At 41.9% G+C, this 27,081-nt stretch overlaps 1 protein-coding gene and 1 pseudogene across 1 annotated transcript; both read left to right on the top strand.

Moving 5' to 3' along the window:
- The first annotated feature begins 17,650 nt into the window (after positions 1 to 17,650).
- Positions 17,651 to 19,862, top strand: LOC101037612 (serine/threonine-protein kinase Nek4-like). Its single transcript, XM_074395703.1, is given in 3 exon segments — positions 17,651 to 17,731; positions 17,996 to 18,933; positions 18,935 to 19,862. Coding segments are annotated over 3 exon segments (1,932 nt in total). The 3' UTR covers positions 19,848 to 19,862.
- A 1,723-nt stretch (positions 19,863 to 21,585) lies between these two features.
- Positions 21,586 to 22,428, top strand: LOC101037932 (nucleophosmin pseudogene; annotated as a pseudogene).
- The last annotated feature ends 4,653 nt before the right edge of the window (positions 22,429 to 27,081 follow it).

Raw genomic sequence — 27,081 nt, 5'->3', positions numbered from 1 at the left:
ATACCTGAGTCACCTAAACAGGATCTGGCCCATGGAGGTGCTCAAAAATATTGATTCTCCAATGCTACTTCATTTGCAATATTCCTTCCACATCTACAATAATGCAATATTGCCAGCCCATCATTCAAAAAACACACGTTTTTAACCACGGTGAGAGAGATTCTTAGAGCATGAATTGCATGTCATCAAGTAGGGCTAAACAGGTTTGTGTTTTTCAACTTGGCCTCCTGAAAGCATTGCTGTTTCTTGCAGTCCTGAAGCAGGTGGACTAGCTCTTCCTATAACCCAGTATTTTGATTAGGTGATTTATTCTTACCTTTTTCTGACCTCATTTCCTTCTTCTGGTATAACCTAGGTGCAATTTCTCTTTAGCGTTACGTATTGCCGAGAAGAGTTTTCTGTTTGGTTTGGTTTGGTTTTCCCTGAGTGGCTCGTGGTATTCCAGTCTCCACCACAGTTATATATACCCCAGGATGACATGTGTCCCTGGACCTTGACCATACAATCTTCCTGAAGAAGCTAAGCTTTTTCCATGATTTCAAATAGTCTTAGCCTTCCTCGCTTTTAGGCGTTTTGAGTGTTACGACTTGTCTTTCTTTCACAGATTATCTGGGGGTCCCCACATGCTTTCCTCAGGCCAAACTCTTGGGTTCCGCCACTGAGAAGTGTCTCTGTTTACTTGGTCTTTTGCATAAATCCCCCTGGAGGTCCAAATCTGGTCCACTAAGGTGTTTTGTTTGGAATGCATGCTGTTCTCTTTTTTTTTTTTTTTTTTTTAGAGACAGGGTTTCACCATGTTGGTCAGGCTGGTCTTGAACTCCCCACCTCAGGTGATCCGATCTACTCATCTTGGCCTCCAAAGTGCTTGGATTACAGGCGTGAGCCACTATGCCCAGCCACATGCTGTTCTTCATTTGATTTCATTGCTATGATGTAATGTGCAAATTCCACATTAAATTACAGATCTTGCAATGCTGAGTCCCTATGCATTAAAATCCACAATTGCACTGCTCTGTCCACAGTCCCTTTTACTACCTCTTCTCTTCCCAACACTGAGAAAAAGCAAGGACTCACACAATTATGCCACTGTCCTTAAGTAAGCTTTGGAATCCGCAACCCCTGCTCTGGCACCTGCCAGGTTAGGGATTTTTAGGCTGCGCTGCCATTCTGGGACAGGGAACATTTGCAACTCTGGAAGAGGAGGATCCCATGTTCAAGTCCTCATGCTTGTCTCTGCTCTATGCCATCTTCCCTGGCTTCTTTCTCTCTCACACAAGTTCCAGTGCATCCTCATCTTCCCCATCACCCTCACCCCCTGCCAGACCCGTGCAGTTTTCTATGATCCTAACCATCCCTGATGCTCAGAAATATTGCCCCACTTTATTGCTGGGTGCCTCTGGTACTCACCATTAGTCAGTCAAACCAGGGAGCCTAGTTTGACGTGTTGCCCCTAAAAACACTAATGAAGGACATTATCCAAAGCGTTTGGATGAGGGTTTTAATTCAATTTGTACTTATTCAACTCTATGATGCAGTGGCAACTGGTACCCATGAAAACCAGGGGCTGGAGAGCTCCAGCAGAAAAGCTCAGGCACCCTGAAGGCACCGAAAGGCTCTTGCATAATAAGTCCTGCACCTGCTCTTTGCTAAACTTGATGCTGTGTTGTAAGCTCAGGCGGTGTGGAGGGAGGGAATAAAGGGAAACTGAGAATGCTGAAATGTTGGAAGGGACTTCAAGCTTCACATCAGTGAACTCCCCCCAATTTACCTATGAAAGAAGCTCTCCTGACCCCGTCAGGTGTGTTCTCCCTCACATGGGACCATGCCCGTGCGAGCTTACAGATCAGCCAGGGAGAATGGGTGCTTTGGAAAATCTGCAGTACCACAGCCAGGCTTCTGTAGCTGTGCACTTGCCCCTGGGTGCATGTTTGTGCACATGTTTTGTGCCTGGGTATGTGGATAGAAAGGTGGGGTGTGGAGGGCGCATCAACAAGTGTGCAGGTATTTAAGGGCTGTGAAACAGTTTAAGTGGAAAGACTTTATCTGTCATAACAAAATAAATGTCTGAATAAATTCAGTCATTTATTTATTTATTTGAGCCTGACTCTCACTTCGTTGCCCAGGCTGGAGTGCAGTGGGGTGATCTCGGCTCACTGCAACCTCCGCCTCTCAGGTTCAAGTGATTCTCCTGCCTCAGCCTCCTGAGTAGCTGGGACTACAGGCGAATACCACTATGCCCAGCTAATTTTTTTTTTCTTTTTTTTAGCAGAGACAGAGTTTCGTTGTGTTGGCCAGGCTGTTCTCGAACTCCTGACCTCAGGTGATCAGCCCACTTCAGCCTCCCAGAGTGCTGGGATTACAGGCATGAGCCACTGCACCCGGCTGGTCATATATTTAGGAATCTATTATAAGTAGCCTCCTGCAGCTTTAGAGAAATCTCTTATCACAAAGACTGATTTGTCTGATAGGCTGCCACCATCCAGAGAAAACAAGAACTGGGAGAAGTCTTGATTTTCACTGCATCGGGAGTGTATGCTTTCGGGTTCTTAAGTTTTATGCAAATAGAATTCATGAGCCTGCCATAAATGACACTTTTCCTGTTAGGCTACATGCTGGCAGTCCTGAGTCTTGATCTCATTGCGCTGTGGATACTTGAAACCATCTATTTGAAAACTTCTATTGTGTGGTCTCAAAAATTGCCTGCAGGCAAAACTGCCATTGGAATAGCAATTTGCATGTTCTTTTCCGCCTTCCTGACCTAGGCTTTGAAGAGGCCACCTCTGGGGACTGTTACTGGCTTCTGGTGGAGAGCACAGAGGGCTCCCCGAGCAATGACATCACCCTCTGAACCACCTTATTTTGGGCCCAAGTTGGCCAGCCCAGTAGTCATTAGTAGCACTTTTCTCAAAGGACTCTCTAGATCCGATCTTGGAATATCTTTTTGTGTTTTGGAATGTCTTTTTATCTCCCTTGAAGATTCTTCTCCAATCTCTCTTCTGGGAATCCTTCTCTGAGCCTACCTCTCTACACCCACCACAACTTGGTGCTCCCATTTTTGTTTTCCTAAACATTTAATAGAAATGGTGCTTACTAACTGTTCCTGCTTTAGGACAGTGTGCTGGGATCAGGGGCCTTCAGTCAGCAAGACTTGGCCCCTGCCTTCTCTGATGCCTGGTCTTCCAGAAGACAGACTTATAGACACCGTTATCAATGGCAGGACAAGTACCATCACAGAGGACCCTTGAAGAACCCAAGTGGTTCACAGAGGAAGTGGTTCGGGAGAATTGAGCATCAGGCTGGATGAGGGATATTTGACAGAGGCAATGTAGAAGCTGAGTCTTGAAGGATGGGTAGGAGTTCTCCAGGCTGGCAAGGGGGAAAGTATGTTCCAAATGAAAGGAACAGCATCATTCCTTAAGTGCGTTTTTACTGAGCACCTACTAGGCGGCAAACCCCCTTCTAGGCCTGCTGTCATTGGAGCTTATGTTCTTTTTTTTTTGTTTTTTTGTTTTGTTTTGTTTTGTTTTTGTTTGTTGTTGTTGTTGTTGTTGTTGTTTTTGTTTGAGGCGGAGTTTCGCTCTCGTTACCCAGGCTGGAATGCAATGGCACGATCTCGGCTCACCGCAACCTCCGCCTCCAGGGTTCAGGCAATTCTCCTGCCTCAGCCTCCTGAGTGGCTGGGATTACAGGCACGCGCCACCATGCCCAGCTAATTTTTTGTATTTTTAGTAGACACGGGGTTTCACCATGTTGACCAGGATGGTCTCGATCTCTTGACCTCGTGATCCACCCGCCTCGGCCTCCCAAAGTGCTGGGATTACAGGCTTGAGCCACCGCGCCCGGCCCGGAGCTTATGTTCTAATAGGAAAAGACAAATAAATAATCCTTGTCTCTTCTTAGATTTCGGTGGTGGCTGCCAATCCTTGGTATTCCTTGGCTTGTAGATGCAGCACTCCATCCTCTAACTTTGTCTTCTTCTTGGGTCTGAGACTCAAATCTCCTTCGCCTTCCTCTTAGAAAAACACTGTTCACTGTATTTAGGGGCCAGCTTAAATCCGAGAGAATCTAATTTTAAGTTTTCTAACTTAATACTCTCTGAATTTGGGAGGTTAAGGTGGGAGGATCACTGGAGCTCAGGAGTTCAAGACCAGCCCGCGCAACATTGTGAGATGTTGTCTCTTAAAAAAAAAAAAAAAAAAAAAAATCAGCTGAGTGACATGATGCATGCCTGTAGTCCCAGCAACTTGGGAGGCTGAGGTTGGAGGATTACTTCAGCCCAGAAGGTTGAGGCTGCAGTGGGCTGTGATTGTACCACCACACTCCAGCCTGGAGAGGAGAGCAGGACAAAAAGAAAGAAAGAGAAAAAGAAAGAGAGAAAGACAGAAAAGGAAAGGAAGAGAGAAGGAAAGAGAGAGAAAGAGAGAGAGAAAGAAGGAGAGAGAAAGAAAAAGCGAGGAAAGAAAAATAAAGAAAAGAGGAGAAAATTGAACAATCGACCAAGACTCTTATTCCAGAAAAGATCATCTTCTGAGGCTCTGGGTGGACGTATTTTTCAGGAGCCACAATTCAACCCACTACAGGCTCAAAGCAACTTTTTGAGGTAATCAGAGCCCCAGTTTTTTCTATTTCGCAAGTGAGAAACTGAGGCACAGAAAAGTCGAATAATATGCCCCAGATCCCTATGGAGTTAATAGAACCAGGATTCAAATGCATGCAGTCAGTCTCCAGGGACTTTCTAAACACTGGGCTCTTCTACCTCTACACACCAATCTGAATTTTCTACGGGATTTAGCTAGAGCTTCTCTATCTCCTTTTGCCACTGGTGAAAGCGTGTTTAAAGGGTGATCTTCAAAAGATGATGTCCTTCTTTTGCAGTCAAAAAGGAGAGTGTGTCTTCCCCAAATAGCAGGAGAGGGGAAGGAACAGGCCCTGGACGGAAGGAAGTGTGAAAGGGCAGGGGAGCTTGTACTTCAATTGTAGAAGGTAGACAGCCATCAGTTTGGTCCACAAATCTCAGCAGCACTGTCTAGAACACCGGCAGCCGCAGGCAATCTGCGGTGAGTCTGCAGGGCGCTCAAGCCAATTTACCAATAGTTGAGCCTGGCTCTTCGTAAATAACCAATAGGAGACTGGTCCTCTCTCACACAAAAAGAAATCATTGGATCTCGTAAATGACTCCTCTTGCAGCCCCTGAAACCCTTCTCCTGTGACGCTACGGAGCACACATTATATGAAGAGCTCACACGTATTTGTTGTTGTTGTTTTGTTTGAGATGGAGTCTCACTTCACTCTGTCGTCCAGGCTGGAGTGCAGTGCTGTAATCTTGGCTCACTGCTAACTTCCGCCTCCCGGGTTCAAGAGATTCTTCCACCTCAGCCCACACAGTAGCTAGGATTACAGGTGCACACCACCCCACCTGGCCAATTTTTGTATTTTTGGTGGAGACGGGATTTTACCATGTTGGCAGGCTGGTCTTGAACTCCTGACTTCAAGTAACCACCTCGACCTCCATAGTACCAGGATTACAGGCATGAGCCACTGCACCCAGCCAAGAGCTCCCATGTAGAGTCTCACACAACCCCGTAAGCGGGACACAAACACTCTTTCTCCTCTCCTGGGCCCTGTAACAGCAGAGGCCTGAGCTGCTCACGTGCATGGCACTTTGCACACCGGTACTGTAACGCTGAACTAAATGAGCGGTCCTCACTGCCGTCGTCTCACCAGCCGTTTCCCATCCTCAGCAGCTGGGAGCTGAGAGCAATTCCTGTCACCATCGGGGACCCATCATTACATTCAATCTCTAAATGCCCTAGGTCTGAGCTCAGCAACAATTTTTGAAAGCTATTTGGGATGAAGTAGGTAATGCTAGGGTTTGGTGTGGAGAGAAAATGTTAAATTTTTCTATCTCAGTTAAGCTGGTTTATTCACAGAATTCTGTCTCTTGCTGGGTGGCTTGTTTCCCTCAGTTCTGGATTGTTAGGTTTAGGGCCATTCTGAGGAAGACAGATGTGATTATTTAGCTACATGGCTCTGCAGTTCTAGAGTAAATGCGGATGTGGGAAACCTTAAAAAACAGTGTATGGGGCCTGGCATGGTGGCTCACACCTATAATCCCAGCACTTTGGGAGGCTGAGGTAGGTGGATCACAAGGTCAGGAGTTCGAGACCAGCTTGGCCAATATGATGAAACCTCGTCTCTACTAAAAACACAAAAATTAGCCAGGCATAGTGGCGGGCACCTGTAGTCCCAGTTACTCAGGAGGCTGAAGCAAGAGAATAGCTTGAACATGGGAGCCAGAGGTTGCAGTGAGCTGAGATGGCACCACTGCACTCCAGCCGGGCAATAGAGCAAGACTCCGTCTCAAAAACAAACAAACAAACGAAATACAATATATGGAAATAGTGTTTGTAAAATGTTATCTTTTGTGTAAGGAAGGGAGATATTACTACATGGACATATTTTTCAAAACAGAAATGGCGGAATAAATTAAAAAACTAAGGCAAATGATATGTCTAGCGGGAGATAGGGAATAAGGTGGAGAAGATAAAGACGGACACTAGACTTCTCTGAATGTGACCTATCACATGGTTTTGGCTTTGAAACAGTATAAATATTTTAGATTTTTTACAATTAAAATTCCTAAAACATCAAAAACACCCTGAAACAAATGAACCTGCCTCTATGTCAAGGTGGTGGCTAAACCGAAGAGTAGAGAATTACTTCAAGTAGGGTGATCAACCCTCCTGGTTTGTCTGGGACTGTAAGAAAGGTGTTAGCATTGATCTAGGAGAATCCCTCAGTCCTGGGCAAACAAGACAGTTGGCCACCCCAACAGGGGATTCTAAAAGCTACACTTTGGCTGTACGTCTCTAGTAAGACATATTCTAAGAACTACAAACCACAAAGAAATATTTAACTCCATTCAGTGTTTTATTGCAGTATTGTATTGTAAGATCATTATAGGAAACCTACAGTATAGGCACAGTGAAGTATAAGATAAACAGGTAATTAAGGTGATTAGGAACCAAGGTTTCCATATATGAGAAAAAGGATAAAATCAAAGAAGTTATGTAGATCTTGTAAATGCCAGCATGAACTCAGGATTAGATGCAAATATCCTACCTCTGCCCACTGAAAAGCCTGAAATTAATGATGAACCAGTAGAAGGAACCCCTCTGACTCTTACAGATTACAGCCTGTAAATACCAACCTCCCTTTAAAAAGAGTCAAAGATCTCTAAAGAAATGACTGATCTCAGACCTGGGGCAAGAAATGTACAAGATGAACCTAAACTATCTAATTGGATGCCCAGAGCAAGGAAGCAATCAAAGACTGATAAAGTCATGACAAAAGAGCCCTCGATTCATCTTGAAGGGGCTTACATTGGCCTGAGATGGGACATTTGAGCATCAAAAGGAATAATGACTGCCATGATTGAAAATATTAACTATATAAAAATTACAAGCTCATCCGAAGCAATCAAAAACAAATTTCTTTGGTAATTCCCTAGGGCAACAAATCATTACGTTGAAAATAAAGGGACAGAATCAATCTTTTGGTTTGGTTTTGTTTGGCCTGCTTTTCCTGTGTAAATTTCATTTCAGGATAAGCAGATAGTTGATGGGAAGAAATTATTTTTTATAGAAGAATTATGATTGATAAATTTAGAATAAGTAATTAGAAAATCAGTATTTTGGAAATCTCAAATGAAATAATGGATTTGGGCAATCATTGTCAACAAATGCCAAAACCACAAATAAAAAGTTAATAGGGAACTGTGTTTTGGACGGATCAGGCTAATATCACCTGAGCCCACTGATCAATCTTTAAAAAAGGTAAAACAATCTCAAATACGCAGAAAAGTTGCAAGTACAATACAATGCCTATTTTGGTCCTTAAGAGAAATTTGTCCACATGATACCCCACCACTCTTAAACACTTTAGTGTTTTTTTTTTCCCACAAACAGTGACATAATTCTATTAAACCGCAGCAAAACCATCTAAATCAGAACATCAATGTTACCATGTTACTGTCAAGAACTGAGAAGGGTCTGAGTTTGTCTTCTACTTTCAAACCGATAAGTTAGTTTCTCATAGTTTCACGGATGCTGGCAGAAATCATGAGACTCCTGAGTCAGAGACAAAGCACGTTGTTACTCATCACACAGCAAGTGGCGTGAACGGCGTCTCTGTGTCAGTTCCCCTTGCCTGCAAATTCCCTCCAAATTCCATCCAGGCAATATGAAAAGCTTCAGATCATTGTACTTTACACACAGAGAGCTGCCTTACAGGAAAAAAGTCTCTGAACTTAGGGAACTCATAGTTTATTTATTATTTGTAAACTTTTAGTGTAGGTTCAGGTGTACATGTGTAGGTTTGTTATACAGGTAAACTGGTGTCACAGGGGTTTGTCGTGCAGATTATTTTGCCACACGAGTACTAAGTCTAGTACTTAATAGCTATTTTTTCTCTGCTCCTCTCTGTCCTCCTACTCTCCACTCTCAAGAAGGCCCCAGTGTCTGTTGTTCTCCTCTCTGTGTCAATTAGTTCTCATCACTTAGCTCCCACGTGCAGGTGAAAACATGCAGCTTTCGGTTTTCTGTTCCTGTGTTAGTTTGCTAAGGATAGTGGCCTCCAGCTCCATCCATGGGAACCTGTCTTTTATAATGGGCAGTAAGCATACCTGCCCTTTGATCTGGAGAGAGGGAGACATTGTTTCTATCTTGCGAGGCTGAAAGCCAACTTGTCCTTTGCTCCAGAGCAGGCGTCCCCAAATTTCTTACACAAGGGGCCAGTTCACTGTCCCTCAGACCGTTGGAGGGCCGCCACATACTGTGCTCCTCTCACTGACCACCAGAGAAAGAGATGTCCCTTCCTGAAGTGCGGCGGGGGGCCGGATAAATGGCCTCAGGGGGCCGCATGGGGACGCCTGCTCGCCTGCTCCAGAGAAAGACCGCATCTCTGTCTTCTAAGGCTGTTTGCTCTCCAAACATTCTTGCAAAGCCAGTCTGGAACAAAGAGAAGCAAATGCCTCTGTGAGATGTGCACAAATGTGAGAGACCTACAGGTAACTGTCTCCTAATACTGCAGTACTGGTAGCAGTTTTCTTAATTTTAGGCTTCCTAAGGGAAGTTGTATCTAATGGGAGCCATTTAAAAAAAAAAAAGGTGGGGGATTAGCTAACAGATATTTGAGGATGGGAGGTGTAGGAGTATTTTAGAGAAAACAGCTTGGAAAAGAAAAGCCCAGGAGGCTTTGGAGGCTGGGGAGGAGAAGGAGGCTTCAGTTGAGGTCAAAGAGGCAGGTTTATTTTGAAGGGCCTTGTAAGCCTCAAGGTGCTGTTGGAACTTGATCCTGAGTCCTTGAAATTTAAGTTGGGGAGTGGCATGAGCAAATGTGCGCTTTAAAAAGGCCACTTGGGCTGCAGCTGCAAGTGGACTGGATTCAGCCCATGGTTGATTTTTTCTGCTTTGTTTCCTGTAATCAGGTTCAGGGAGATGGGGATGCATGTGTTGAAATTCTGCCACATGGTAAATGGGGCTGTCCTTGGAGATGAACATATTGAGATCAGTCTCACGCCCCTTGCCCAGTCCCACCCTCCAGCGTTTTGATCCACGTGCCCACAGTTCTGATGAATGCCAAAGGCAAGCTTGAGGAGGGAAGAGGAAGTGACTAATCCTTTACTCCGGAGTCAGTTCACTAAGGATGAATTCTCCAAATGATAGCTAGATTTTCAAGTAAATTCTCCTTGTTTGTCGACTTATTTCTTTTAACTGTTCATAATGTTTATATTAATTTGTTTTGGATGGAATTATTTTTAGCAGATATTAAAGATTTTCATGAACTATTAGTTGATAAATTTGAAGATTTACTTTGGTTTAGTTTTTATTTGAACTTACTTCTAGTTTACTCTAGCTGTTTTTCTGTGACCAAAGTTCAGTATATTCCAGATTTTTCCATAGTTTGGGTCAACGACTTTGGGGAGTGAGAGTTTCACTGGTATTTCAAATTAGAATGCATGCATTTTGGATGACAAGGATTTAGAAATGGTAGAGCAGGTTTCTCTCTTCCAATACTTTTCATTCCAGTTCATTGCCTTTTGTGTATCTCTTAATTCACAGATTTGTTAATCAGCTAGTTCAAATAAATATTTTGCCTGTATTTCAAGCACTTGAGAAGGGATTAGTGTCTGAAATGTGAGTCACTCACAAAATTGAAATTCAGTTGAGTTGGATTGACAAATCTCTTATAAAGCACCTGGGGTAAACCAGCTGCAGCACAACTAAAACTCAAACTAAATTCTAACTTCAGCAGCAAGCAGACAACCTGTAAAGGCATTAGAAACCATTTTATATAATTTGCTACTAATTTTTGTTTTTTTTTTTTGTTTTTTTTTGAGATGGAGTTTTGCTCTTGCTGCCCAGGCTGGAGTGCAATGACGCGATCTCTCACTGCCACTTCTGCCTCCTGGGTTCAAGTGATTCTCCTGCCTCAGCCTCCTGAGTAGCTGGGATTACAGCCATGCACTACCACGCCCTGCTAATTTTGTATTTTTTAGCAGAGATGGGGTTTCTCTATGTTGGTCAGGCTGGTCTTGAACTCCCAATCTCATGTGATCTGCCTGCCTTGGCTTCCCAAAGTTCTTGGATTACAGGCGTGAGACACCATGCCTGGCCTGCTATTAATTTTTTTAGAAATTATATTTTCTTTTACTTTGGTCCTCACAATCTGGAGAATTGAATTAATCATTCTTACTTCATAAAATACCATCATTATTGACCCATATGAGGTTCCTCTCATGTTTGTTTTTATTTTGTATATTTCCCCTTCATCTCCAATCACCACTCCCATTCCCCACCTCCATAGGACTCAATTTAATGTGTTCATGATGCGCTCTTAAAATGTATGTACATTTTTAGTAGTGCTGTGTTTATATTTGGTTTAGTTTACACACATAGAATGGTGCTACAAATCTTCTATTTCTTACCCTCTGTTTGAAGGGTCTGTACATGTTGATACTTGTACATTTAGTTCATTACCCTTGTTGAAGCAAACTAAATATGGTCTGAGAAGGACTCTACTATATTTGAGTCCTTGTGGATGAAGGACTCAAATATATAAGCTATAACCTAGCTTAATAGACAAAATTGAAAATGTAACTTAATAATGTGCACCTGTAACAATGGCTGAGTGTTGGCCAATCCCAGTGGCCTTACTTCAACCACTCTTAGACTGCTGAATGTTCAAACTGCGTTCAAATAAGGCAAATGCCCAGCTGTAACCAATCTCACTGTTTCTATACTTCACTTCCGATTCCTGTACATCACTTTCCCATTTTTATCTGTAAATTTCTTCTGACCACAAGGCACCCGTGGAGTCTCTGAATCTGCTGAGATTCTGGGGCCTGCCCGATTCACGAATCATTCATTGCTCAGTTAAACTCTTTTACATTTAATTCATCTGAAGTTTTTCTTTTATCAGATGGTGTCAGAAGCGATATCCGAATTGGAGCTTCTAGTGACCACCAGAAGCGCTGAGTGAACCCGCACGGTACCTGCAGGACCCTCCGTGTCCACTCACCTCTCAGCCGCTGAGGATGGCGGGTAAACTCCCTCTCGGATCTCAGAGCTCCACAGATTTGTGTTTTGAGCTCTTTGAGTTTCTTTGAATAAATTTCTGATCCAAATTGGGTTTGGAGCCGTGACAGAAACTGGACTGGGTCCAGGAATGGATTTGATCCAGGAATTAATTGGCTCGGATCCAGTTAGAGGTCTCTTACATCTGACTGGGTCAGAAGGGAACTGGTGGTAAGCAGTAATATTACAGAGGCTATAAAATTTGGCTTTTGAAAATTCATATACACCTTTGTTTCATTTTTCTTGAGTGCTGAGGTAGCAAAAAAAATCACTGGCTAAGTTAATCAAGAGAACCTGAGCGTAAAGCCATTATTTGGGGGTAAAAATGGAATCCCTAATTTCTGGAAAACAGTCCTTTCTGGCTTATACTTTAGGCCTGGGAGGCAGCGAAGTCTTACAGAAACAGCAGAATCTTACTAAAGATAACTTACAGTGGAATGTTCCCAATGAACAGCAATGCATTAAAGTACATTTAAAAATGAGGGCTCTCGGTAAAGTCCCTTTGGGCTAAGACAGGGTTTAGCAGTACAGCATGTCAACTGCTATTCTCTTTAGCATAATCTGCCTTGCACTCTTTGCTGAAGGCTGTGGGTGACAGGATTAGGCATGTTTATGGGATCGTGGGACATGGGGAGCTTTCTCCTCCCTAAAAGGGGAAACTTGAGAGATGATGAGACTGCTGGAAAAATCCGTTTGCTACTGAGAAGTAGCTACCTGAACTTTTCAGTGTTGCTGCAATGGGTGGGTCTTTCTCCGGCCTCCCTGATCATTGAGCCTTCCCCACCCTGCCACAGGCAATGCTTTTTTTCTCTCTCCTTCTCCTTTCTTATCTTTCTATTATTCAGGGTCACCATCTTGCCCAGAGACCACAGGTTGAAACACCTGGTCAGAGTTGGATTAACAAATGATGGGGTCCAACCAGGGGCACATTTGAGCCTTGCTAGTTTGATATGGGGTGCTCACAGAGTGGCTAATGTCTGTGTTTTTGTCACATGTATTTTACTCTGGCCAGAACAAAAAAAGATAATTTTCCTTTATGTTGTGCCTTTGCCCCGGCATGACGGTGCGCAAAGCTGAGTCGCGATGGCCGCTCAGGGAAAGGGAACTCAGAAACCTGGCATGCCAGCAAAAGGGTAAGAATTTCTTACCAGTCAGATTTTGGCCTTCTTTCTCTCTGTGAAAATGGTTGAATGAATGTCAAAACCCATTGTTTATCTCCTTCTTGTTTTATGTCCTTGGGAGCTTGAACTTGTAACGACGTGGCAGTCCTTTCTCTTGGTCTCTGCCTTCCAGAGAACAGGAATTTTAGGGTTTATGTCATAGTTAGCTCTAAAAATTATTTTGAGTAGTTAGAAGCCTTTGCAAGCTCAAAATTAACTACTCTTGATTCCCTCTGGGAAGAGTAATGAAGACTGCCCTATGATGTAACTCAGTAGTTAAGGCTTTGCCCTCACACATTGATGATATGGGTTCATTCTCTACCTGTGAAGTAAGTTGTTTCTAGTTTAATATCTGCATGACCTTGTCTAGTCTCTTTTCCTCCATGTATTATCTTAAATTTTCCTTTCTCTGAGCAACTGGAAGGTTACGTTTGGTAAAGTTCAAAAGGCAGAAATAATCAGCTGTTTGACCCAGCTAAAATAAGATAATAAAAATTTTAAAAGAACTTTATTAAAGACTGCTATGGTTAAAAGTCAGCTTAATATGGCTGGGTGCGGTGGCTCATGCCTGTAATCCCAGCACTTTGGGATGTTGAGGCAGGCGGATCATCAGGAGTTCTAGACCAGCCTGACCAACACAGTAAAACCCGGCTCTACTAAAAACGCAAAATTAACCAGGTGTGGTGGTGCACACCTGTAATCCCAGCTACTTGGGATGCTGAGGCAGGAGAATCACTTGAACCTGGGAGGAGGAGTTTGCAGTGAGCCGAGATCGTGCCATTGCACTCTAGCCTTGGGTAACAAGAGCGAAATTCTGTCTCAAAAAAAAAAGTAAAAAAGTCAGCTTAATTAAAATTGGATATTCAAGCTCTAATTGCCTGGACTCCTTGGGAAAAACAGGAGGCACCAGAAATCACTTTCTGGCCCTGTTCTTCCAAAGGCTTCACCTGAAAGCCAATAACTAGTTAAGAAACTAAAAACTGCAAATGAGAAATCTTACAACTACCATAGTAATCTTCTGTCTGCATGTCTGTATAATTATATATGTGTTGTATGTAATGTTTATATCAAAGAGCTCTGATTAATTGGCCAAACAAAAATAAGCACTTAAATATTTCAGAAGTAAAATAAAAACAGCTTTAAATATTATTGATAAAATAAATACATTTTGTCCAAATTATGCAAGTCACATACTCGGTTTGCTAAATGCTTTAAGGTCATAAACTGCTTTGGCTTTTGAAAATTGTTCAACTTATTTTGGAGACATTAACTTCTAAATAAGGCCTGGTGATATATGGAATTAGCCAAGCCCTGTAGCTATGCCAAAAAGCTTATAAAGAAAGGAGATTTTATATAAGAAAGGACGCTGTATGGCAAATCCTTGTTCTAAAGTAAAATAACTGGTTGTTTAAAAAGAAGGATGTTTAGGGCAAGTCAGAAAGCCCAAAAATGTCTGTGTAAGTCATGAAAGAATTTATGAAAATAAATTTATGCCAGAAATACTGTACAATGTAAAGGTGATTAGGCCTCTTAAATGCTTTATAACATGCCACTATGACTCTTAACTGTACAGCTTGCCTGTTTTACAGCTAGGGCCTGGAACACGAGGAGTTAGATGATGGAAAGAATCAGACCTTATGTGAGATTTCGTCACCACCGGGCCTGCCTTACAAGAACTCCTGAAGGAAGCACTAAACATAGAAAGGAACAACCAGTACCAGCCACTCCAAAAACATACCAAATGGTAAAGAGCATAGACACAATGAAGAAATTGCATCAACTAATGGTCAAAACAACCAGCTAGCATCAAAATGGCAGGATCAGATTCACTCAAAACAATATTAACCTTAAGTGTAAATGGGCTAAATGCCCCAATCAAAAGACACAGACAGGCAAATTGGATAAAAAGTCAAAACCCATCAGTGTGCTGTATCCAGGAAACCCATCTCACATGCAAGGATACATGCAGGCTCAAAATAAATGGATAGAGGAAGATTCCCCAAACAAATGGAGAGGAAAAAAAAAAAAAAAAAAAAAGCAGGAGTTGCAATCCTAGTCTCTGATAAAAAAGACTTTAAACCAAGAAAGATCAAAAGAGACAAAGAAGGACATTATATAATGGTAAAAGGATCAATGCAGCAAGAAGGGCTAATGATCCTAAATATATACACATCCAATACAGGAGCACCCAGATATGTAAAGCAAGTTCTTAACGACCTACAAAGAGACTTAGACTCCCAGACAATAATAGTGGGAAACATTAATAATCCACTGTCAGTATTAGACAGATCAATAAGACAGAAAATTAACAAGGATATCCAAGACTTGAACTCAGATCTGGACCTAGAAAACCTAATCAGAACTCTCCACCCCAAATCCACAGAGTATTCTTCTCAGCACCACATCGTACCAAAAATTGACCACATAACTGGAAGTAAATCACTCCTCAGCAAATGCAAAAGAATGGAAATGATAACAGTCTCTCAGACCACAGTGCAATCAAATTAGAAATCAGGATTAAGAAACTAACTCAGAACTGCACAATTTCATGGAAACTGAACAACTGGCTCTTGAATGTTGACTGGATAAACAAGGAAATGAAGGCAGAAATAAAGATGTTCTTTAAAACCAACAAGAATGAAGACACAACATACCAGAATCTCTGGGACACATTTAAAACAGTGTCTAGAGGGAATTTTATGGCATTAAATGCCCACATGAGAAGCAAGGAAAGATCTAAAATGACACCCTATCATCAAAATTGAAAGAGCTAGAGGAGCAAGATTAAAAAACAAAACAAAACAAAACCAAAGCTAGCAGAAGACAAGAAATAACTAAGATCGGAGCAGAACTGAAGGAGATAGAGACACAAAAAACCCTTCAAAAAAATCAATAAATCCAGGAGCTGGTTTTTTGAAAAGATCAACAAAATAGACCACTAGCCGGATTAATAAAAAAGAAAAGAGAGAAGAATCAAATAGATGCAATAAAAAATGGTAAAGGGGATATCACCACCGATTCCAGAGAAATACAAACTGCCATCAGAGATTACTACAAACAACTCTATGCACATAAACCAGTAAACCTGAAAGAAATGGATAAATCCCTGGACACTTGCACCCTCCCAAGCCTAAACCAGGAAGAAGTCGAAACTCTGACTAGACCAATAACAACAGCTGAAGTTGAGGCAGTAATTAATAGCCTACCACCCCAAAAAAGCCCAGGTCAAGATGGGTTCACAGCTGAATTCTACCAGACATACAAAGAGGAGCTGGTACCATTCCTTCTGAAACTATTCCACACAATCCAAAAAGAGGGAATCCTTCCCATATCATTTTATGAGACCAACATCATCCTGATACCAAAACCCAGCAGAGACCCAACAAGAAAAGAAAATTTCAGGCCAATATCCATGGTAGACATAGATGCAAAAATCCTCAATAAAATACTGGCAAACTGATTGCAAAAGCACATCAAAAAGTTTATCCATCACAATCAAGTAGACTTCATCCTGGGGATGCAAGGCTGGTTCGACATACGCAAGTCTATAAACATAATTCACCACATAAACAGAACCAAAGGCAAAAACCACACGATTATCTCAATAGATGCAGAGAAGCCCTTTGACAAAATTCAACAGCATTTATGCTAAAAACTCTCAATAAGCTAGGTATTAATAAAATGCATCTCAAAATAATCAAAGCTATTTATGACAAACCCACCGCCAATATCATACTAAATGGGCAAAAACTAGAAGCATTCCCTTTGAAATCTGGCACTAGACAAGGATGCCCTCTCTCACCACTTATATTCAATATAGTATTGGAAGTTCTAGCCAGAGCAATCAGGCAAGAAAAAGAAATAAAGGGTGTTCAATTAGGAAAGGAGGAAGTCAAATTGTCTCTATTTGCAGATGACATGATTGTATATTTAAAAGACCCCATCATCTCAGCCCAAAATCTCCTTAAACTGATAAGCAACTTCAGCAAAGTCTCAGGATACAAAATCAATGTGCAAAAATCACAGGCATTCCTATACACCAATAACAGACTTAAAGAGAACCAAATCAAGAATGAACTACCATTTAAGATTGCTACAAAGAGAATAAAATACCTAGGAATACAACTAACAAAGGATGTAAAGGACCTCTTCAAGGAGAACTACAAACCACTGCTCAAGGAAATAAGAGAGGACACAAACAGATGGAGAAACATTTCATGCTCATGGTTAGGAAGAATCAATACCATGAAAATGGCCACACTGCCCAAAGTAATTTATAGGTTCAATGCTATCCCCATCAAGCTACCTATGACCCTCTTCACAGAACTGGAAAAAACCACCTTAAACTTCATATGGAACCAAAAGAGCCCACATAGCCAAGTCAATTCTAAGCAAAAAGAACAAAGCTGGAGGCATCATGCTACCTGACTGCAAACTATACTACAAGGCTGCAGAAATCAAAACAGCATGGTACTGGTACCAAAACAGAGATATAGACCAAACTAATTAAACTGAATAAACTTGTAAAATGTTATTAAAAACTAACTTTAACATTAAAAATACACCAATGGAAATACAAAATTTGATTTTCTCTTTTAAAAATGATTTTTATGTGATATTAAAAGATAATGAAAGGATTTTGTTTAAAACCTTATAAATAAACTACAGTCCCGGCCGCGATCGCTATGGTAGCGGCGTCTTCGTGGGCCCAGCCACCACGGTCCTGCCCAGGCACAGCTGCCTCAACAGCTGCCCCTCTTGCAGCCTCTCGGGCATGAACTGAGCCTTCTGTTGCCTCCCGCTACCCTACCCGCTGTTGCCCTTGCATCTCGACTCTGGGCCCCCGCTGGGAACATGCCTCTGGCTTCCTACTGCTACCTGCGGGTCGTGGGCAAGGTGACACTTGTGAAGCACCGGCGGGTTGGCAAGCAGTACGTCATCAAAAAACTGAACCTCTGAAATGCCTCTAGCCGAGAGCGGCAAGCTGCTGAACAGGAAGCCCAGCTCTTGTCTCAGCTGAAGCATCCCAACATTGTCACCTACAAGGAGTCCTGGGAGGGAGGAGACGGTCTACTCTACATTGTCATGGGCTTCTGTGAAGGAGGTGATCTGTACCGAAAGCTCAAGGAACAGAAAAGGCAGCTTCTGCCTGAGAATCAGGTGGTAGAGTGGTTTGTACAGATCGCCATGGCTTTACAGTATTTACATGAAAAGCACATCCTTCATCGAGATCTGAAAACTCAAAATGTCTTCCTAACAAGAACAAACATCATCAAAGTGGGGGACCCAGGAATTGCCCGCGTGTTAGAGAACCACTGCGACATGGCTAGCACCCTCATTGGCACACCCTACTACATGAGCCCTGAATTGTTCTCAAACAAACCCTACAACTCTAAGTCTGATGTTTGGGCTCTAGGATGCCGTGTCTATGAAATGGCTACCCTGAAGCATGCTTTCAATGCAAAAGATATGAATTCTTTAGTTTATCAGATTATTGAAGGAAAGCTGCTGCCAATGCCAAGAGATTATAGCCCAGAGCTGGCAGAACTGATAAGAACAATGCTGAGCAAAAGGCCTGAAGAAAGGCCATCTGTGAGGAGCATCCTGAGGCAGCCTTATATCAAGCGCCAAATCTCCTCCTTTTTGGAGGCCACAAAGACAAAAATGTCCAAAAATAACATTAAGAATGGTGACTCTAAATCCAAGCCTGTTGCTACAGTGGTTTCCAGAAAGGCAGAATCAAATCATGAAGTAATCCACCCTCAACCACACTCTTCTGAAGGTTCTCAGACATATAGAATAGTTGAAGGCAAATGTTTGTCTGAGGAGAAACCCAGGGTCTCTGGTCCCTTGACGTCACCTGCCAGCCTGAAAGCCCATACCTGCAAACAGGACTTGAGCAATACCACAGAACTAGCCACAAGCAGTAGGGTAAATATTGACATTTTACCTGCAAAAGGGAAGGACTCAGTGAGCGATGGCTTTGTTCAGGAGAATCAGCCAACACTCTTGGATGCCTCTAATGAGTTAGGAGGTAAATGCAGTATTTCTCAAGTGGAAAAGGAGATGCCGCAGGACAACACTAAATCCAGTGCTCAGCCTGAAAACCTGATTCCCATGTGGTCCTCTGACATCACTGGGGGAAAAGAATGAAACATTGAAGGCTCTGCAGCCCCTAATCAAAGAACAAAAGCCAAAAGACCAGGATCAAGTTGCTGGTGAATATATTATAGAAAAACAGGGCAGAATCCACCCGGATTTACAGCCACACAACTCTGGATCTGAACCTTCCCTGCCGCGACAGCAATGGCAGAAGAGAGAACAGACTGAGCGCAGAGGGGAAAAGAGACAGGATCGACCATTATCAGCCAGAGAGAGGAGGCGACTAAAGCAGTCACAGGAAGAAATGTTCTCTTCAGGTCCTTCAGTGAGGAAAGCTTCTCCGAGTGCAGCAGGGCCAGGGAAACTCCAGGAGGAAGACCAGCCCATGCCTGCCCGACGGCTCTCTTCTGACTGCAGCGTCACTCAGGAAAGGAAATTGATTCATTGTCTCCCTGAAGATGAGTTAAGTTCTTTTACAAGTTCAACTGATAAGTCAGATGAGGATTCCAAGGAAGGGAAAGATTAGACAAATGAAATTAATGCCTTGGTACCATTGATGACTCAGACCCTGAAACTGGATTCTAAAGAGAGCTGTGAAGATCTCCTAGTAGCGAATCCAGTGTCCGAATTCAGACTTCATCGGAAATTTCGGGACACACTGATGCTTCATGGGAAAGTTGCAGAAGAGGCAGAGGAACTCCATTTTAAAGAGCTACCTTCAGCTATCGTGCCAGGTTCTGAAAAGATCAGGAGACTAGTTGAAGTCTTGAGAGCTGATGTAATTTGGGGCCTGGGAGTTCAGCTTTTAGAGCAGGTGTATGATCTTTTGGAAGAGGAGGATGAATTCGAGAGAGAGGTACATTTGCAGGAGCACATGGGTGAAAAGTGTACAACTTACAGTGTGAAAGCTCGCCAGTTGAAATTTTTTGAAGAAAACGTGAATTTTTGAGCATTTGTCCTAATCTGCTGCCAGAATTAAAGACCTATTTTCAGAGGTTTTCAACTTAAAAAACAAGGGCGAACAGTTATTTGGAGGCCATTCATTACTGTTTTATATCTCTTTGGAGTTTTCTTACAGAAAAGAAATTGGACAGAACAGAGTAATATGAAGCAGGATCACAAAAGAAAAAACACCTTTGACTTTCATATTCTATTTATGAGGACACATCTGTCGTTTGTTTGATTACTGTTTACTGAGCCTTAAACCACCAAGTTTATAGCTACAATTTTATTTTTCTAAGGTACTAATTAGCTTAAACACAGGGCTATAAAGTACTGGATTGAAAATTTTATATTGTAATATAGAGATAAAAGCGATAGGAGAAACAAATTACTTCTGTCCAGTCATTATACCTGCTATTGTTAATAACCTTAGTGAGTAGTTGATAAATTATAAAAATTTTAAAAGTCACATCACAGTTCTGGAAATTGATTTAAAGAATATGAAGTTCTAGCTAGTACCTGAGCAACTGAATTTCTTTTCTACACATTGATGGACTTTTAGTATTTTATTTTCAGCCGGGCGCCGTGGCTCAAGCCTGTAATCCCAGCACTTTGGGAGGCCGAGGCGGGTGGATCAAAGATCAAGAGATCGAGACCATCCTGGTCAACATGGTGAAACCCCATCTCTACTAAAAATACAAAAAATTAGCTGGGCATGTTGGCGTGTGCCTGTAATCCCAGCTACTCAGGAGGCTGAGGCAGGAGAACTGCCTGAACCCAGGAGGCGGAGGTTGCGGTGAGCCGAGATCGCGCCATTGCACTCCAGCCTGGGTAACAAGAGCGAAACTCCGTCTCAAAAAAAAAAAAAAAAAAGAAAAAGAATATGAAGTTCTAGGTAGTACCCGAGCAACTGAATTTCTTTTCTACACATTGATGGACTTTTAATATTTTATTTTCAGCCGGGCACGGTGGCTCAAGCTTGTAATCCCACAACTTTAGGAGGCCGAGGTGGGTGCATCACGAGGTCAAGAGATAGAGACCATCCTGGTCAACATGGTGAAACCCCGTCTCTACTAAAAATACAAAAAATTAGCTGGGCGTGGTGGCGCATGCCTGTAATCCCAGCTACTCAGGAGGCTGAGGCAGGAGAATTGCGTGAACCCAGGAGGCAGAGGTTGCGGTGAGCCGAGATCGCGCCATTGCACTCCAGCCTGGGTAACGAGAGCGAAACTCCATCTCAAAAAAAAAAAAAAAAATTATTTTCATTTAATGTAAACCTCATTTACGGTACATACAAATTAAAACTGAGACACATTGGCTTTGTAAATCAGTATGTTTTTACATAATGGTTTTGTTAGATTTATTTTTTCATCAGTGAAAAAACATTTCTTAAACACAAATTTCATTTCCATTTAAGCAATATGTAAGCAAAGTCCAGGTCCACTTAGTTTTTGGATATATTTAATGCTTGTCTCTGAAGTTTGTCTTCATCTGCTTTAAGATACTGTCTTTCCATGTTTTAAATGTATGATTATCTATCACATATTAGTTGTTTAATAAGAGGTACTACCCATCTAGGAAAGGAATTTTATAAAGTTAAATACAAGTCTTGAATAGTACATTCAAGGGATACTAAAAATAAATATTGCCCCTGGTGTGAGTCCGTCCTGAGCGGCTGTTCTTTTGAGCAGTCGTCGTTTATCTCCGTCCACCTTCTCTTCCACCTAAGTGCGTGTCACCACCCGATGGAAGATTCGATAGACATGGACATGAGCCCCCTGAGGACCCAGAACTATCTTTTTGGTTGTGAACTCAAGTCCGACAAAGATGATCACTTTAAGGTGGATAACGATGAAAATGAGCACCAATTGTCTTTAAGAACGGTCAGTTTAAGGATGAGTTGCACATTGTTGAAGCAGAGGCAATGAATTACAAAGGCAGTCCAATTAAAGTAACACTGGCAACTTAGAAAATGTCTGTACAGCCAACAGTTTCCCTTGGGGGCTTTGAAATAACACCACCAGTGGTCTTACGATTGAAGTATGGTTCAGGGCCAGTGCACATCAGTGGACAGCACTTAGTAGCTGTGGAGGAAGATGCTGAGTCAGAAGATGAGGAGGAGGATGTGAAACTCTTTCAGTATGTCTGGAAAGCGGTCTGCCCCTGGAGGTGGTAGCAAGGTTCCATAGAAAGAAGTAAAACTTGCTGCTGATGAAGATGATGATGATGATGATTTTGATGATGAGGAAACTGAAGAAAAAGTGCCAGTGAAGAAATCTATATGTGATACTCCAGCCAAAAATGCACAAAAGTCAAATCAGAATGGAAACGACTCAAAACCGTCATCAACACCAAGATCAAAAGGACAAGAATCCTTCAAAAAACAGGAAAAAAACTCCTAAAACACCAAAAGGCTCTAGCTCTGTAGAACACATTAAAGCAAAAATGCAAGCAAGTATAGAAAAAGGTGGTTCTCTTCCCAAGGTGGAAGCCAAGTTCATCAATTATGTGAAGAATTGCTTCTGGATGACTGACCAGGGGGCTATTCAAGATCTCTGGCAGTGGAGGAAGTCTCTTTAAGAAAATAGTTTTAAAAATTTGTTAAAAATTTTCCATCTTACTTCATTTCGGTAACAGTTGATATCTGGTTGTCCTTTTTATAATGCAGAGTGAGAATTTTCCCTACCGTGTTTGATAAATGTCCAGATTCCATTGCCAAGAATGTGTTGTCCAAAATGCCTGTAGTTTTCAAAGATGGACCTCCCCCCTTTGCTTGGTTTTAAGTATGTATGGAATGTTATGATAGGACATAGTAGTAGTGGTGGTCAGACATGGAAATGGTGCAGAGACAAAAATATACATGTGAAATAAAACTCAGTATTTTAATAAAGTAAAAAAATATTGCTCCAGAAAAAAATAAATAAATAAATAAACTACAAAAGAAAAAAGAGGGAAGGGACAGAAAGGCGACAGAGTCAGTTGACTTCATGCTGTCTTCACTGGGTCTGATTTAGAAAGCTGCATCTCCTCTCTATCAGAATAATGTTTTTTCCTTTAAAAAATGCATGAGTTATCATTTTGGCTAAATGAATGACATGGTAACCTAAGATTCTATTTTGTAATATCCAATGTTTTAAACCTTTGGTATTTAACAGACCTTTCAAAATCAAGCTCTAGATTACTATACTAAATGATTCAATACTAAAATTGTTTAAATACGCAATTTGAAGGAACTCCATGGTCTAAGTCAAACTACCTCTAATAACCCGTTAGTATCAGTGCTGTGCACCTAAGTTGGAGAAACACCTGGCATTCAAGAGGACAGAAGTCCAATGTCAAGCATGGACTCGTGGAGAACTAAGACAGCCGCCTTGTCCTTCCTGAGTGCTTAAAGCTTTTGTTATTAAAGATTCTGCATTCCATGACTCGTCATGAAAAAGATAAAATAATCCAAATTAAAGATATCGATGTGGTGTCTTACAAACTGTGGAAATAGTTTAAAACCAATGTGTAGTTCCATATTCCTGGTAAAGCAATCAAAGCTTCAGATACATTTGGCTACTTGATGGTCCATTTAAACATTTATAAAGGGATTTTATTTAATTGTCTTTTTCTTTCTTTCTTTCTTTCTTTTTTTTTTTGAGTTAGAGTTTCACTCTTGTTGCCCAGGCTGGATTGCAAGGCACACTCTCAGCTCACTGCAACCTCCACCTCCTGAATTCAAGGGATTCTCCTGCCTCAGTCTCCTAAGTAGTTGGGATTACAGCCATGTGCCACCACGCTCAGCTAAGTTTGTATTTTTAGTAGAGACAGGGTTTCTCCATGTTGGTCAGGCTGGTTTCGAACCCCTGACCTCAGGTGATCTGCCCGCCATGGCCTCCCGAAGTGCTGGGATTATAGGCATGAGCCACCGCGCCTGGCCTCAGCTATTATTTTCAATGCATATTTTCTGGGTGTATAAAATCTTTCCTATGCAAAAGTGCTGATGTTATAACAGTAGATCATTGTGCTATAGTATATTTTCACCAAGTAAAGAGAGTTTTTTATGGTTCACTGAGGACAATCCCTTCACAATCTAGAGCCTGAAGAGTGGATCTTCCTAGAACGTCAGAAAAAGACTGTCTTTGCCATCCACACTACAGCAAAACTTTGGAGGCTGGAAGCTTGGGTTCGTAATCTCACAGCTAAGAAGAGTCCTTCCACGCTCCTGGAACTACACACCCATTGGAATCCTTAAGGTAAAAACTAACCAGGAAAGTTTCTCCCCAGAAGAAGATGGCATCCTTGATGTGAACAGTTTTTCCCAAGATCACTGATCCAGACTTCTACTATCACAGGACTCTTATCTTTGAATATTTTTTTTCTTGTTTATGCCTCTATGAACAATAGAGATTAAAAGGGGGTCTATTATGTGCACTTATAGGGTAGACTTTTAATTGTGAAGGATTTTACCGCCAGCCTTAGACATGAATAACCATATACTTATAGATAAAAGATGAAGGCCTAATGTAGAGGGGAAACTTTGGTGGTACATACGTTGCCCCATAATCAGTCAAAACTCCTCATGGATCAAAGAGAACATTGCCAGGAGGCCTTCACTCTTATAGAAGGGTGTCACTTGTTAGGTCCTTTTTCCATGATTTAGAATAAGATAGGCAAGAATTAGAAATGCCACCCTCACAATAGACTCTACAGCAAATTTTACTTTAAAAGCTGTCGTTGCACAACAGACTTTAAATTCTCTTGTGAAAGCTATGCTAAATAATAGAATCGGCTCAACAGAAAGGTACCTGTGCAGCTACTGACACTTCTGGCCTATGGAGAATGACATCGAACATAGATTATAAAAATTCAGTTAAGAGATAGCATGGGGAGAAATGACAGATACAGGTGAGGGGACAGAAGACCGCAAACCACACTGCCATGTGTGTACCTATGCAACAATCTTGCATGTTCTTCACATGTACCCCCAAACCTAAAATGCAATAAAAAATAAATAAATAAATAAATAAAATTTAAAAAAAAAAAAGTCCCTTATCAGAAAAAAAAAAAAAAGAGAAATACCTAAGGTAGATGACAGTTGATGGGTGCAGAAAACCACCGTGGCACGTGTATACCTGTGTAACAAACCTGCACGTTCTGCACATGGACCCGAGAACCTAAAGTATAATTTAAAAAATAAATAAAGGTGATTAAAAAAAAAATTCAGTTGTAGGGGATTAATACAAAGAGCACTTGGTCAAGCGAGTAGACTCTTCATACAGCTCATTCTTTATTTCACATGGTTTGGCTTATGGGGACCCTGGGTAAGGAGCATACTCCAAACTCTATATTGCCCTCCCAATAGCCGTAGTGATAGTCTCCCTGATGTTGTGCTGTGTTCTCTCAAAGGTTTTCAGTGTTCACATGCAGCCATCTCTAGAATGTCAAATGGTCTCTCTTCAACTGGAATGACAAGAGCTGAAAGAAATATGGGACCATGAGGACACTATAACCTATAAATGATGTGCTGAGACCGGAAATCCAAAATGATGGTAACTTAGAGGGACACTAAGGCCCTAGGTTTTGGTCACATTCTTACGTAAGTGAGAACCTGGCTGAAAAGGGGGAGTTTTTTTAAAAACAAGATTATAGGAGGCCATTACTTTGGACTGAGCTCGTGCACTAGGCCCCAACAAACCAAGCCAAACGAAAATGGAGTTACTTGTGCTAAATGAGACATAATCAAACTAAGGCTTTAAGAAAACACATAGAGCCGGGCGCGGTGGCTCAAGCCTGTAATCCCAGCACTTTGGGAGGCTGAGGCGGGTGGATCACAAGGTTGAGAGATCGAGGCCAACCTGGTCAACATGGTGAAACCCCGTCTCTACTAGAAATACAAAAAATTAGCTGGGCGTGGTGGCACGTGCCTGTAATCCCAGCTACTCAGGAGGCTGAGGCAGGAGAATTGCCTGAACCCAGGAGGCGGAGGTTGCGGTGAGCCGAGATCGCGCCATTGCACTCCAGCCTGGGTAACAAGAGCGAAACTCTGTCTCAAAAAAAAAAAAAAAAAAAAAAAAAAGAAAACACATAGATCTTAGAACAGACGAGGTTTTTTGTTTTTCTCCTGTAAACAAGATGTTTCAGCCTAAGGAGGTACCCTCTATTCAGTCCTTATTCCTTCCTTGCAAACCCCACTGTTCTGTTTCCCAGTGAGTTTCAAAACCATATAAGTACATTTATGATAGTGATAGTAACATCAGTGACTAAGGTTTTGGTCAATCTCTCAAAACTGAGAAAATGACCAAAAGGGGAAAATTGTTAAAGCAAATTAATATAGCCTAGGAAGGACTCTGTTCTCCTACATTTGAGTCCTTGTGGATGAACTTTAACCTAGCTTAATAATAAGTCAAAATGAAAACCTGCACCTGTAATAATGACGGAGCGTTGGCCAATCCCAGCAGTCACATTTCAACCACTCATAGACTGCTGAATGCGCAAACTGCATTCACATAAGGCAATGCCAAGCTGTAACCAATCTCCCTGTTTCTGTACCTCACTTCCAATTTCTGTACCTCAGTTTCCCAGTTTTGTCCATAAATTTGTTCTGACCACAAGGCACCCCTGCAGTCTCAGTGAATCTGCTGTGATTCAGGGGGCTGCCCGATTCATGAATCATTCATTGCTCAATTAAATGCTTTTAAATTTAATTTGGCTGCAGGTTTTCTTTTATGACTCTGGACTACTGCTTAGTATTTCTTAGAATGCATCCAGCTCATTTTGCTGTTCATCTTTTGGAAAGGGCCTCCTTAGTTGTCTCCAGCTCTCCTCTCTTCTACCATAACAATTTTATTTATTTATTATTTTTTCGAGATGGAGTTTTTTTTTTTTTGCTCTTGTTGTCTAGGCTGGAGTGCAATGATGCAATCTCGGCTCGCTGCAACCTCTGCCTCCTGGGTTCAAGTGATTCTCCTGCCTCAGCGTTCCAAGTAGCTGGGATTACAAGTGTGTGCCATCACATCTGGCTAATTTTGTATTTTTAGTAGAGACGGGATTTCACTATGTTGGTCAGGCTGGTCTTGAACTCCTGACCTCAAGTGATCCACCCTCCTTGGTCTCTTAAAGTGCTGGGATTGCAGGCATGAGCCACTGCCCCTAGCCCCATATCCATTTTAGATGCACATCCATAGCCCCTTAAAGAGAGATAGATGATTTCTCTACACACCCAGGAGGTGTATTGCTACATCATAGAGCATATTCAC

Source organism: Saimiri boliviensis, chromosome 3 (assembly GCF_048565385.1).
Source record: "Saimiri boliviensis isolate mSaiBol1 chromosome 3, mSaiBol1.pri, whole genome shotgun sequence".
NCBI classification, from domain to species: Eukaryota; Metazoa; Chordata; class Mammalia; order Primates; family Cebidae; genus Saimiri; species Saimiri boliviensis.
Note: the sequence above shows the minus strand (reverse complement) of the source record. Positions and strands in the feature narration are given on the sequence as shown.